The sequence below is a fragment of the Chionomys nivalis genome, chromosome 3 (assembly GCF_950005125.1).
Source record: "Chionomys nivalis chromosome 3, mChiNiv1.1, whole genome shotgun sequence".
NCBI classification, from domain to species: domain Eukaryota; kingdom Metazoa; phylum Chordata; class Mammalia; order Rodentia; family Cricetidae; genus Chionomys; species Chionomys nivalis.
The window spans coordinates 47,416,945-47,431,477 of record NC_080088.1 but is presented as its reverse complement, the minus strand read 5'-3'; the positions used below and the strand labels follow the sequence as shown (position 1 = coordinate 47,431,477).

General features: G+C 44.8%; 1 protein-coding gene across 2 annotated transcripts in view; it reads right to left on the bottom strand.

Moving 5' to 3' along the window:
• Ccdc80 (coiled-coil domain containing 80) overlaps positions 1–10,283 on the bottom strand; it is a 33,565-nt gene extending 23,282 nt beyond the window's left edge. The window contains exons 1-3 of one of the 2 annotated variants that reach the window (XM_057765659.1): positions 10,135–10,283; positions 9,235–10,019; positions 6,950–8,835 (exon numbers count right to left, since the gene is read on the bottom strand). In XM_057765659.1, coding sequence (XP_057621642.1) covers positions 6,950–8,824 — 1,875 coding nt within the window. In that variant the 5' untranslated portion in view covers positions 8,825–8,835; positions 9,235–10,019; positions 10,135–10,283. Of the gene's footprint in view, positions 1–6,949; positions 8,836–9,234; positions 10,097–10,134 lie in introns of those variants that run through there. The other variant, XM_057765658.1, reaches the window with a different exon arrangement.
• Between the last annotated feature and the right edge of the window lie 4,250 nt (positions 10,284–14,533).

Here is a 14,533-nt window from a genome sequence, read left to right as displayed (position 1 = left end):
TTCCATGAATTTCTGACACACAATACTTATCTGCCTTCCTCTGTTTTGATCTCCATTATCCTAACTAACTAATCAGGCTAGTTCAATAATGTTTTTTCACTTCCGCAATGTTTAAAGAGTTTCAGAGCCAGGCCTGCACACTGTGGAACAGAATTTTTATTAGGCAACCTGGAAGACAGTATTTATGGTGGCTTTGGGGGCTATATTTTGCCACACAGATGGTATTCGTTGTCACACTGGGCCCATGGCAGGAATTCTGATACTAGAGCTCAACCCTACCCCATCAGGATGGCTTTAACTGTCTCACTTTAACCTTGCCTCTAAAGTAGATCTGGGATTTTCAAACCTATTTTTTGACTCCTGACTTCTGAAGAAAAGATACAGCTGAGGTATTTTGATCTCTAGCCATCAGGGACACTGTATTTTATTTTGCTTTGTTTACAACAAGTATGCTTTGGTCATTCTATGTATGAATGTATGCATGTTTGTATGGGTGTGGATGTATGCTTGTGTATATGCATGTATATGTGTATGTATTTTGTTAATTACCTAGGCTGTCTTGTATCCTCTAGAATGTCACAATGTTTTGAATCTACCCTAACAGGAAAACTTATCTGATACTTTGATCATTTTAGTTTCCTTGTTTGAAACTTTCTCCAATGTCACAGATTTTCCAAGCTGAGACTAAACCTGTTTCCCACATGCCAAGAATGGGCAGCAGCACTTTGCTTGTCCTGGAAGAGGGAGGACATGAAGATGCATTCTGATCACGGCCAGGTCTTGTTGATCTCCTGGAACCAAGAGAACTCACATGGTGTCTACAGTGAGCTCTGTCCAGGCATCCTTTGTTGGCTCACCATAGACAGGGCTTGGAAGCAAGCTTCTATAATTTTTGTTCCTGTAAACATTTTCCTGCATTCAGCCATGTTTAAATTTAACAATCCGTTTTCTATTTATGCACCCAAAACTTATAAACGCTTTCTAAAGTCTGTGTCTAGCAGTTTAGCATTTTTGGTGGGAGATGTTACTATGCTGGTAACTTCTGTCAAATACTTTTTTTAATCAAAAATGGCCAGTAAATTTGGCTCCAGATTGATCTTGCTGTTTATTTTTTTTCTCCCTCAGAATTGTTTATCGATACCTACAAGCTTTCCTTGCTGAAATCTCTGTGCTTGACTAAACACTCCCTCCAGGAAGTTAAATGCTTCTGGAAGACTTAGAGTGGAACAGTAGCAAAGGTTTTTGGTTTTGGTTTTTAAGAAATTTTTTAGTTCATCATTTTAAGTAGACATGTTCCAGCTCATTTTTGATTTTGTGTTCCATGCCTGTGCATATGGATATAATGGCAGGAAATATGTGTTAAGAGATACTTTTCCATGAGGGAAAGTATTAAAATTCCTCATACTGCTTAAAATTCATTCATTGATTCAGATTTAGCCTGAAGAAAAAACAAATTAGGGTGGTTCTAAAAAGATACATTGATCATATTTTCGGTTGTTAGTTTGTTTTTAATTAGCTATATGTGTTTTGAAAGGGAAGGAATAAATTTTATTTTAACTTGACATACTCTAGATTTTTCTTTTTCTTTCTTGGCATGTTTTTGTTCATAAACAGACCATTTTGTAATGAGCAAAATCTTGTTTAAGTTAGAACATAAAACACTGAAAACAAAGATAAAAAATTGACTGTTCAAGATTTTGAACTCCTGGCCTGTATTTTGAATATGTTCTAGAAGTTCCACGACACAGCTTCCCAGACACTAGATGGGTGATGATTACTGTCCTCTGCTTCGTATCCACACACAGGCTTCCTTTCTTTGCCTCATCCTTTGTCATGGAGCCCTGTGGTCCACAGCCATATTTTAAGAATTCTCAAAGCTTCCTCCAGTCTTCTCCTTCCGGGCATGTATAACTAAGAATTTCAGACAATATGTAATCTCAGAGATGCCCTTCCTCCCTTACATGCCAGCTTCTTCCACATAAGTATACAACAATGTCAGACCACGGATGCCCAGTAGGAACCTGAGAGAAAGGACATCCTCACAGGCTTATTTTAACCTGGAGCTTTTGCCCATGGATGCTTTAAGTCACCAGGCAGGTGATGTTCATGTTGCATGATTCAATTCCTGGCTTCTGGCCTTGCAGGCTCTCTCCCCGAGCTTATGCGTTCTCTTTACACTTGTTATCAGACCAATTCCATCCATGAAATAAAAGCAACTTTTGGGCAATGTGGCACAGAGGAAAGGGTGATGTTTACCATCAGAGAAGGAGGCCTGACATTTTTGTCTTACTTCAACCCCTGGACAGCCTGTGGCCTCTCACCTTTGTCATCTTTACCATGGAGCAACCTCTCTGCAAACTTCATAAGTCTCAGGAACTGAACAATATACATGCATATTTGTCCGGCGCTATGCATCCAAACACATGCATGCCTGTTGCCTCTGACTTCTTCACTGACTCTCCTATCATCTGCGCTTGTCCATGTCTTCTAGCCTCCCACATCCTCCTCCACTACCATATCTCAAAGACTCACTCCTTTTAATTACAGTTCTACAGGTCTGCACAGCACACGTGGACATTTTATATCCCCTTTTAACATATATTTTATGTTGACATCAAGTTCCTTAAAGCACTAAGATCTCAGACCATGAAGATATTCTGTGTTCCACGCTGTCAGGTCCACATTCTACAAGCTAGAAATCAGTCCATTCATATCAGGGCAGAAAGAACTCAGAAGCATGAAGATCCCTGACTATGCACGCATCTAGACAAAGCCCCTAAGCCGGACGGAAAGCCTTTTCTTAACACTTCATTTGCTGATAGAGTTTGCACACGGAATTGGGAGCAGCTGGTCACCTGACATGTCAGAGCCTTTCCCTGTGTGTTGACATCTCTGTCATATCTACCATTTCTCAGCTTGGCAGCAGTTCTAATACTGCTTAAAATGGAAACTGTTCCCAGTTTTCTCTTCCTAGAAGGAACACCACAGTACTCGTCAGTGAAGGGTCCTGTCATTTGGTCTCTTGCCAGCTCAATGGCAATAACTCAGTGCATGTGTCCTGAATTTACAGTTGTCCTGTGATCTGATTTGTGTTTCTGTTCCAATGGTGTGTTGGGTCAATGAGTCCTAGAGGAGAATGAAACCTGGTTGTATAAGTAAAGGGAACAAACAGGAGTCAGAAGATTTGACATATTTTCAGTCCTGGCTTAGTCCGAGTACTCTGTGAGGCTTGAAACATAAGATTTTTTAAAGGATTCCATAAACCAGCTTTCAGTCTTGGAGACTGCCTTGTAAAACAGAACTTTAAACCCTTTTATAAAACTATACCCAGTAAGTAGATTGCTATCTCAGTTCCCAGGTTTCTGTGGCAGAGTTGACGATATTAGCCCACTCGGACTGTAGGAGATTCCATCGGCAAAGAGAGCCTGCATTTGTACAGTTCAACATATGGAAGGTCCCTGTGAGCTGTCACTGGGCGCATCTAAGCGCCACCAAATGATTGTCTGTTAGCTACCGTCCGTAAGGACCAGCAGTCTAGTGCTAGATAGCTGTCCACCATCTCTGTAGCCCCCAAATGGGCAGCAAACAGATCGAAGGAAGAGAAAAATGGATTCAGTCCACTGTTCTCCACCCACTGCCTGGAGAGCCGGAGTTGAGCTGAGTAGGAAATGCAGTGACCCCCACCTTTGCACTTCCCATAAAAATGTAACTATTTCTTCACTTGTCTTGTTAATTCAAAGTTCAAAATGAAGTTATAAAAACTATAGTTTATTGTTTATATTGTTTATTTACTACATGTGGGGTGTGGGGAGTTGCGATGCATGTGGAGGCCAGAGGACAGCTTGTGGGAGATGTTCTCTTTCTACCATGTGGGACCTGGTGATTAAACTCACGTTGGTTGCTAAGCTTGGTAGAAGGCACTTTTACCTGCTCAGCCATCTCACTAACCCCAAAATGAAGTTTTAAATGTTCATACTTTATTAATGGACAGTTTTATTCTCCAATTTCCCATTTTTTTTGGGGGGGAGGCATATACTTCCCAAGGCCCAGTGGAAGGGAGGTTGAGTGTGGATTGACTTTGAAGTTGAACAGAGACAAGGTCTTTCCTACATAATAGCTAACACACCTTGGGTGAACCTCTCAAGAAATTTAAACTTGTGGTTTCTCATCTAGGAAAGAAGGTAAATAAGCTATTCTTTGTAGGAATTGTGAGAACAGACCATAAAGCTTCAACAAAGCGTCTCATGGGTAGAATCTGCTCTTTTTAAGAAACCGATAGGCAAAGGTCTTAAAGGATTGCGCTCTGACTTAAAAGCACGGCATCTGGATCTATCTGCAATGCGCTTGAAGGCCTCGAAGAAGCCATTTGCTCAACCACAATTTACGCAGTTGCTGCTAGAGTATCCTGAGTAATCGGTTAAACAGCAGTTAGGGGATGTTTTCATATTCAAAGAACAGCGTGAATGAATACAAAGCACCAGGGGGTTACAATAGATTAGAGTCAGGGATCTGGTTACTGAAAAGCTGGAGAAATGAGCCAGAAAGCCCACACCATTTCCTGGAATGCAAAGCCACTCTTAGGCTGAGCACACCAGGTTAAGTGAAGGCTAGAAGCCCATGCTTTCTGCCATACTTTAACAGCTCAAAACTGCTCAGCTTTCCTGAATGCTCTTTGAATCACTACACTTCCTGAATAACATCATCAGAGACTGATGGGAAAAGAGAGTGGGAAGGGATTCATGCATGAGTAATGCCTTCTACCCGGAAGCATTGTGTTTGGTACATGGCAGCTCCATCTCATCTTCTCTACCCCATTCTCTCTTCATACATCATTAGCACTTCAGAAGACACATGCGTGATATGATCAGCTGGCCCCACTCAGGACTGACAGACTGAACTGTGCCCTGTTGGCATTTTCTTTCTAATAACAAACCTGATTCTCTGGCTAGCTCCAAAGAGCTAACATAGGCAGAAGCAATTCCGGCTGGTTTCTGCCTTGCCTCATATGACATCAGTAGAAGCTATTCTTTGAGTTTCATTTGATAACAATTTATGACCAGGGATACTGTTAAAAGTGGAGAAGCCCCAGTTGGGCACCCCGATCCCTAACACAGAGAGCAGGGTGCAGGCAAGAGAAATCGAAGGCATAGCTAACACCAGGGATCAAGTATGAAAACCTCTTTCTTTTGACTTACCCGCTTGGGGCAATGAGAGTATTTGTCAGGCGGGTGCACAATTACAATCCTGACATTTTACCATTGATTACTTCTTTCTGTGCTTAAACTCTAGCCACGAGGAGTGCTCTGCCTGCCTTGTTGTCTAAATGGACAGAATTGGGTGAGAGGCTGCTTTAGTGGGCTGGGCAAAGTCCCAGGTACTCAGCAGGCGAAGAAACTCAAGTGGTAAGGCTTTCCCACGCCCCCAAGAGAGCAGCTTGGCTCCACAGATTCTGGACAAATATCCAGGTACTGGCTAGAGTTCTACTTTAAATCAGTGATTCTCATGGTTCTAATTGGGACAGTTTGTAGATCCTGGGATTACACAAGCAGCTGTTAAACTACTTAAACAAATAGACTATCACTTGATTGCCTAAATTTGTGCAGTCACTTGAAAAATCTGGTTTAAAATGCATGAACTTACAGAAAGTACTATTGGGACTCTCTCTCTCTCTCTGGGACTCTCTCTTTCTGTCTCTCAAAATCAGCCAGACCTTAGGTTTTGTTTTACTCCCTGACACCTCCATTGATGGAGATGAAAAGAAAACTCAGGACATGCTCCAGCCAGAGCAAATACCACAAAGGCTCCTGCTCTGGTTAACACTGCAAATGTGCATTTAAACATTTTGAAACCACTAAAGATACATTGCCGTCAAGAGCCTCTCTGCTCAGATCATTAATCCAAATTTAGGCCACGTTGAGCAAAATGAAAAATTCTTGAGGAATGCCTTAGAGAAGGGTGCCTATCTAGTGTGCAAGATGAATGTAGGCAAGGAGTCAGATCCTGTGCTCAGGAGGATGGGTGTGGTGGTCACAATGACCTTACATGGCTCCATCCACCAATATCTAAGGAAAGCATTCATGACTTGCCTCACCCAATATCAACTTGCTGGTCTCTTACTGTATATTATGTGTAACATATTAAACTCCCCCTTGGCAGCCCAGGCTAACACTGTGGTGTTACAAAGTCAGAGTTACAGTAGAAATCTTGGGGGGCGGGGGATCTGAAACATGGAGGCATGCAGAAGGAGTCATAAACAAGAGGAGTCATGTCCTGTCCTTGATGAGAAAAGACCTTCCATTTAGTGTTGGCTTGTTCCTGCCCAAAGCCTTCTTCCAATTTATCTAAATCCTTTTACCATTTTATAGGCAGTGGCAAGTAATGCTCAAAGAGAAGGTTCTGGATATGTATGTACACACTGCACACTAGTGGTACCCAGAACAGCAGGCTAAACAGAAGTGTGGATGACTTATCCTTTTTCCCCCAACATGGGCACACATACCCATTCCCAATACAGCCTAAGGAGAAACTGACAGCTGACTCCAAATTCATACACACCTCTGAGACTCTAGAAACCAGAGCAAAGAGCTCAGTCCACATGCCATCCTGGGATTCTTTCTGCTCTTCCTAGTAATTTGGGACAGCAATGGAGGAGGCAGCCTTCCCGAAGAGAGAATACCTACCCACCAGCTTAAAACGTGTCTGTGACAATCACAGCAACCAACTCGTCATGTAGACCAGACTGACTTACAACTCACAGAAATCCATCTGTCTCCCAAGTGCTAGTATCAAAGGCATGAGCCACCGCACCCAGCCCCCAACATTCCTGGACATGAGGCAGGCTCAGCCCCACGCTATCATCCAAAATTTGATTCTATAACATACACAATACAACAAACCGGTCAATGTCCCACCTCAGCACATGGGAAAAAACGCCAAAGAGATTACTTACGAGGAGTCTTCGTTTGCCTTCGAAAGAGCCCAGCAGGTCACTCACTGACTTCTTGGGACTTGGTGTGAGTTGCTTTGGTGTGGGCTTCTGATAGCTATCTTCTTCTGGTTTACCAGCCTTCTTCTTCTTGTTCTTTTCTTTCTCCTGCTTGCTCTTTTTCTCAGCTTTCTTCGCTTGCTTTTCATTCTTGAGTAGCTTGTCTGGTTTCACACCCTTCCCCTTTTTTTTCTTCTCCTTCTCAGGTTTCCCGAGCTTTTCGGGCTTTTTCGACTCCTTTGCATTCTGGGAGGGAATATTATCCACCTGCCGTTCCTCCTCCCCTTGAGAGGCCGTGGGCCGGCTGAGGTCGTACTTCGCTTCGTACTCATTGCTGAGAATTTTGTCCTTCTTTTTGGGCGGCTTCCCCTTTGAGGGCTTGTGAGGACCCAGCACCACATTTGGGTCCTGATGGCCGTGTTCTCGTCTGTCTGTCCGGTTGTCGCGGAAACGACTTGTGCCCACAGCTCTTGTGCTGCCCTCCCAGAGAGTGGTGGGCGGGGCTGCTGTGAAGGCCCCATAGTTGGTGGCTTTGCTGGGCCTCCTGGTGGCCTGTGGCTTCTCCCTTTGTTGCTCCTTCCGAGATAGAGGGTGGAGCTGCTCTGAAACGGAAGTGCCCCTGGCCGTGGTCACCTCAGTTGTTGCAGGAGGCCCGTGGGAGACTGAGAAAGGATACAGCCGGGATGTCCAGGGCCTCTGGGTGGTTGGAAAGGCAGTCGTGGTCGTAGGTCTTGCAGCTACTGTCACCATCCGGGATGTGGCACGAGTGGCCATTGTGACTGGATTAGGAAGAAGAGTGGTGGCCCTTGGGGTTGGGGGAGGCTGGGGAGTGGCTGCCTTGGTGGTGGCCAGCTTTCTCTGAGGCTCTCTGGTGGGATAGACTTGTACTCTCTTTGGGTCCTCTTTCCTCTTCTCACTGGCCAGGCCCGTGCTTCCAGCTCCTCCACCGCCATTGTTTCCTTCCTGGACCACATGGCCCTCTATGCCTGAGGCCTTACACTTTTGGACGAAACCCTTCTGTCTGATCTTTTCGATCCGACGGATGGGGCCTTGATCAATGACCTCATACATGGCCTCCAGCCTGACGGGATAAGGGTAGCGCTCCTCCACCTGCAGAGTCTTCTTTAACAGCACCATGCTAAACTTGCCCTTCTCCAGTTTTAGGAAGCTCATCAGCTTTGGGATGAGATTGGGGTCCAGGGGCTGCTCGAGGATCTGGCCTTCACTGGTGATCCTTCGTACCTTGCCCCCTTCCTCACCGGCCTGGTGGAAGAGCACGATCTGTTGAATGTGCCTCTCAGCCAGCTCACAATACACGTCATCCTTCAGGAGGCTCATCATGAGTCGGTAGTAGCCCTCTGAGGCGTGAGGGGCTGAGATGACCCACACCCGGTTCTTTCCTGCAAAGCTGGCCAGGATATTGGGAGAACTGGACCCAGAAGGGAAACGCAACATTCTTGACCTAGCAGAAGACCCCTCATCACGGACCATCTCACGCGGAGAGCTCCTAGCGATTGGTCTCAACTCAGGTCTGACTGGGACTCCATAAACACCTAAGGGGGTTGGCCTCACGGTCGGGTGAGCTAATCTCAACACTGGTACACTCTTCCTCCTTTGGGAATGCTGAAGATTTGGTTCTTCCTGAGTAGATTTCTCAGTTCCACCGGACTTCCCTGCATGCCTCAGATATCGGGCAGACCTAGTGCTGATTGGAGAGGCCAAAGAGACTTTGCGCACTGTCTGACTGTCTCTTTCCAAGATAGGAGAATGAGATTCTGATCCACACACCAGCCACGTGGCCAACAGTATGGTGAAATGCGGTCCCATTTTCCACATCATTGTGTTATCCACTTGGGAATGCAGAGGAGTCATAATTCGAGAGAGAGAAGGGAGAAAAAAATCATTAATATCAAACAGAGCTGGGCATCATCTATTTCTCTATCTTGGCCAAGGGGAAGGGGTAGCTAGAGAAGAAAAGGGAGGGAGGGCAGAGGAGACAAAGCAGGGTGAGAACCTGTTGCATTCACGCTTCTGTGACTGTCAGGGCTCAGCAGAGGTAGTCCTTATGCAGGAATCCAGCCCTGCTTCACTGGTGGGGAGGCAGGCATCCTTGCCCTACCTCAGCTGTGCTCTGGATGCACCAGAGACCCTGTAAACCGAGTGCTGTAATTATGACAACATTCACACTTCATGTCTTCAAACAAGCAACAGCAGAACAAACAGCAAAAAAGCAAAGATTGCGCACTTACGTCGTGGTTCATGGAGGTGGAGTGCACAGGCTTTCCAGAGAAATGGAAAGTTTGGTCCCCAGGACAGTTTCCTAGATGAACTCCTTTCCTTCCAGCCCTCCGTCTTCTCGTGGAGGGTGAGCAATACAAAAGGGGTGTGCTGCAGCTCCTGTTGGAGAAAGCGGCCCCAGGAAGCTCAGCCTGTGGAGCTGGACCGATCCTTTTCCTGCCTGGCTGTGTCTTTTTACCTTCTGGTCCAGCGAGACGAGGTGAAAATTGCCTTCCTCCAGGGGACTGTTCGCATCTCCATTTGTCTGTAATTTCTCCTGGGTCTGTGGGAGCTGGTCCTTTGCTGCCACGGGGGTTTTCCTTAAAGTGAAGTCCTAGGGATTTCTGAATCTCACTCTTGCCCTCTGTGAAGTTCCAAGATCTTTCTTATCTCCCTTTCCCCACACAGTCCGGCCGAGTCCCTTTGTTTCCGAGCGTCAAGGCACTGGGATTAATATGTTTTCCAGGCTGCGGGAAACGGGACTGCGAATGTGGGGAAAGGGAGTTTTCCCCCTTTCCTTCCGTCTCTCCTCCCTTTATTTCTCCCCACCTTTTTTTATCCTCTTTCTTCCGTCTCCTCCGATTTTTTTCTTCCTCATCTGGATTCCATTCCAGAAATGTCAGGACTACCTCAGGTTTGCTCCAAACCAAACTCAAAACAACAGCAGCCGCTGGAAATCAAGAAAACTTCACTAAGAATTTACCAGATCAGCAAAACACGCCTCCTTTCCATTTCAGTACAGGGAGAGTCGGTGAACCTGGTGGGAAGGGAGAGAGTTGTGCTTGGGCTGGGGAAAGTTTTGAAACACTACACATCATTGTAAATCACTTCAGAATGGGAGGACTGGGGATTTAACCCCTTCCTTGCCGTACCGAGCCATCAGGGATGGTTCCCTTCCTGTTGATTCTCACACTAGGGTCCTAAAGGGAAAAATCCTCAGGTTTCTCCACCTGACTGATTTTCTTGGAGACAGCTGCTCACTTGGAACCCAGAACTTGGCAGTGCATATTCAGACAGCACACATCTATTTATAGTTCCACGCATGTATTTTTATCTCTTTCTGCCTGGTTTATGCTTTGAGTTTGAAGTTGGAAAAGCCCATGGAAAACATGACTAAGTTGTTTTTATGTTATGCTAATTGGGGTTCATGTTACTGTGTTCTTGGTCCTTATTTCTTGGGATGGCTGGAAACTGGTAAAAGGTTAGCCACGCAGGCAAAGGCTGCTGTCTCCTGAGACTGCAGTTGGACATTACATCAGGGAATGGGCATTCTGGCTCCCAACCCTTCTGTAGGGATGGTGAACACAGTGTGTGTGTGTGTGTGTGTGTGTGTGTGTTATAATATTCAGCTCTTCAGATGTTCTAGGAATCTAGAATCTTTTACAGTCCCTAAAAGTAGTTATGTGAGGGACCAGGGCTCAGTCAGTAAAGGATTTGTTTCTCAACTATGAGAAACAAATCCGAAGTTTGGATTCCCAGGACTCACATAAAAAGATAAAAAGTGGGCACCGAGGCTGTCACCCACCACTGGGGAGAAGGATCAGGGCACTCGGATCCCTGGTGATCATTGTCTAGCTAAATCAGCAAGCTCCAGGTTCACTGAGAGACTTATCTAAAAAAAAAAAAAAAAAAAAAAAAGAAGGTAGAGGGGCTGGATAGACTCACTGGTAAGAGCTTTAGTTGTTCTTGCAGAGGATGTGGATTCCATTCCCAGCACCGACATGGAGGCTCACAACCATCCACAACTACAGTTCCAGGAGATCGTTACTTGCTGATTTCTGCAGTCCCCAGGCATGCACATGGTACACATGTATAAATGCAGGAAAAACATTCAGACACATTAAAGAAAAGACAGTGGAGAGGGACTAACGAGTGTGACTGATGTTAGCCGCCGAGCCTCCACTCCCTGCTACTGTGTGCACACATGTGAATATGCACTGTACACATAACAACACATACATGTGCACCAACACAAATAAATAATCAGACCAGGTTCTACAGGAGAGACAGTGGCAACTTCCACATCCTGGATCTTCCGTGTGGACTCCACTTTGAGTAAGAAGGGACCCAAGTGTCTACTCAGGCCCTGTGAGCATTTCTCCCAACCTCTCTTTTTATTATTAACTGACCAACAGTGGCAACCCAGGGCTTACCAAAGCCTTGTGAACTAAGCTTTACAAATAGCTTCTCTCAATGGGTGAAAGCCTCATCCCCAGTTACAGCCCTCAGTCAGCTCCATCTCTCCCAGTTCCATGTGCCTTTTTCTGCATACCAAGCTCCGAGCAGAGAGTTGAGGAAATTCCTGTCAGGGACTTTGGATGTAGCACTCTTGCCTCATTGTTTAGAGTACACAGGGGACCAGGCAGGTAGGTGCCCTGTCCACTGGGCACCGCTGTGAATACATGGAAGTCAGAGCTAATTTCAGCTGGAACGGTGAAGTGGATCAATGCCTCGGGCTCAGGAGTAGAGTCTAGGTATTGTTTTCATTCTTTTCAGATGTGTTCTGTGCTGCCATCCCTAAGCTTTCTCCCTTCTCTTACTTGTTGTTGCTGTTTTCTTCTCTTTTCCCCTACTGACAAGTTGCCTGTTTGCTGGACATTTTCAAGGTCTTTGGTGCTTTCATACATAGTCTGTTACTTAACACAGCTGGGAAGAGGGTGATCTCCTCACCTTATAGCTGGACATAGGCAGGTTTCAATGAATCTCTTGTCATGACACAAATAATTAGGGTGGTGGAGCTGAAGTTTAGACCTGGTGTTCAACATTGTTTAGAGTGCACAGGGGACCAAGATGTCCTGCCTTCATCTTTCATTTCCTGCCTGCACTTTTCCTTTCTAACATATACTCTCAATTTCTATATGGTTTCCGTTGTTCCTAAAAGAGTCTCGTTGGTTTGTTCAACTGGAACACTTATCCTTTGGTGTTTCTACTTTCTGAAATAATTGTGCAGCTTTCCTTTTACCCTTCCCCGCAGGTCTTTTAAGATCTCATTCTTTTTCCTGAATTCTCATGTATTCCATGAACTCTCAGCCATGTGCACAACATCCGAATCCTGTGCCCACCCCGGGCGATAGTAAAGTTGAGATACAGTTACATTAACGAGTTGGTGGTGTCCTGAGAGGGAGCCACCTCAGCCTGCAGCTGCTTTTCTCTTCCTAGAATCTCAGGCTCCCCTTTCTTCTATAAAGGAAAGAAGTCATCAACTGGGTCAGTAGATGGCGCACTAAACACATGAGCAGGAACAATGTAAGGGACAGGTTCCCATCCACCCCTTTAAAGGGAGACTCGGTGGCTTGCACGGATCTGTATGTCTACTTTTTAAAAATTCCCCATTCAGACAGACAGTCCATTTTGCAGCAAACTAGGAAAGAAATAATTTAGTATAGGGATGAGGCGGACCTAGAGGAGAGACTGTTGTGTTCTCAGTCAAAGGTAAAGGGATATATGAATTAATTTGGAAGGGTTATTTTGTTTTGTTTGAGACAGGGTCTCTCCACATAGTCCTAGGTGTCGTGGAACTCACTAGATAACTATGCCTCTGCCTCCGTGCAGAGATAAAAGGTGTGCACCCCACATCCCAATCAAAAGATGTTATAAATGCTAACTTGGAGATTATGTGGCAGGAAACTCCCTGGTGCTGATTGCATAGTAATTGAGCGAGGGCAGGGGAGGAAAAGGTTATCAGGATTGCTTTAGAGAAATGAGTGGGGGAAGTAGCTATGTGGTGAAAGTCAAAGAGGATATAAAGAGACAGCCATCCAGAAAGGTGACCACCAACTGACTGTACCCATATTCATAGAAATGTCCCGTCCCAGGTACCCCAGCGAACCCAGGCCGCTCATCCCCTTGCACAAAGTAACAGTCAGAGATGTCACGGGACTGAAGTCAAAACACTCTTCTATTGCCTAGAAAATCACCAGCTGAGAAGGAAACAGGAAAACGGGGGAAGAAAACAACTCAACATTTCAATGTCATGGAACAGGGAGTAAAGGGAAAAAAGCAAGCTGGCATTTCAGTGTCACAGGACAGGGGAGCCACCTCCTCGGCCCAGGAGTCATTCTCTCCAGTAGGAAGGCTAGCAGAGCCATCTGATCACACCCTGAGGTAGACACTCAATATTTGCACAGTGGATGTTGCTGTAGATTTTAATTCCACCCTCAGACCTTAATTGAATTCTTCTTTGATCACATTTATGGTCTTCAGCATGTAAATGAACTCCCCTTTCTTGTTATTCACAGTATGGGAGGAACTACAGTGGAAATTAAAAAACTAGATAAAAGATCAAGGGGAAACCCCATCGTGACAATAACCCAGAATGCTGAGGAAACCCAGAAAGGTTCTGAGAAAAGACAACCCTAAAGCAAATAAATACTTGAAACTGGCCTCAAACTACCAACCAAATGTCACATGCCTAATTTAAATTGGAAAACGTTTGCTTGTTTATTTGTTTTGTTTTTCAAAAATACAAATGGCTCCCTAAAGAAGACCTGAAGAAGTACACCATCAACAGATGCTGATATGAAAGGGGGAAACTTCACGATGCCACATACCTAGATAAAGAAATAAAAGGCAACCAAAGGATGCTGAGAGCAGTAGAAATGGCCTCTTCCAAGGATGGGTCCACAATTGGTCATCCAATAGCAAGTGGTCAGCCCAATCTCATATGCATACACTTTATCACCATAGCAACTGAGAAGTTTGCATTTATATAGTTAAGTGTTGTGTGTGTGTGTGTGTGAAATATATGCTTATGTATGTAACAACAACTAAAGAAAAACAGACCCATGATTTTTAAGACATTTCAAAGCAGGCACATGGGAGGGACTGGAAGGGGAAAATGATGTAAATACATGTTAACTAAAAATTTTTAAAAATAAAATATGCAGGAATGTTTACACACACAAACTCTCAAGAGGTATTACTGATTTTCTCTTTTTAAGGTTGACATAACTACTTAAGAGCCCTTTAGGGGAATTTTAAAGGTACTTTAGAAGGTTTTTGAATTAGGAATATATTGATTTAGAGAACATTGAATGATCTTACCCTAGCAGAAATTGAAGTCACTGGCTCCTTCTATTTATTTATTTGGGCTTATTTTTATTGAATGTGTATGCTTGTCTTCATGTATGAATATGCTCCACATGTGTGCCGAGTGACTTCAGAGGTCGGAAGAGGGAGCTGGATCTCCTGGAATTGGAGTTACAGGCATTTGTCTGCTGCTATCCTGGGCTTGGGAATCAAATCCTGCATCTTCTGCAAGAATAGCACATG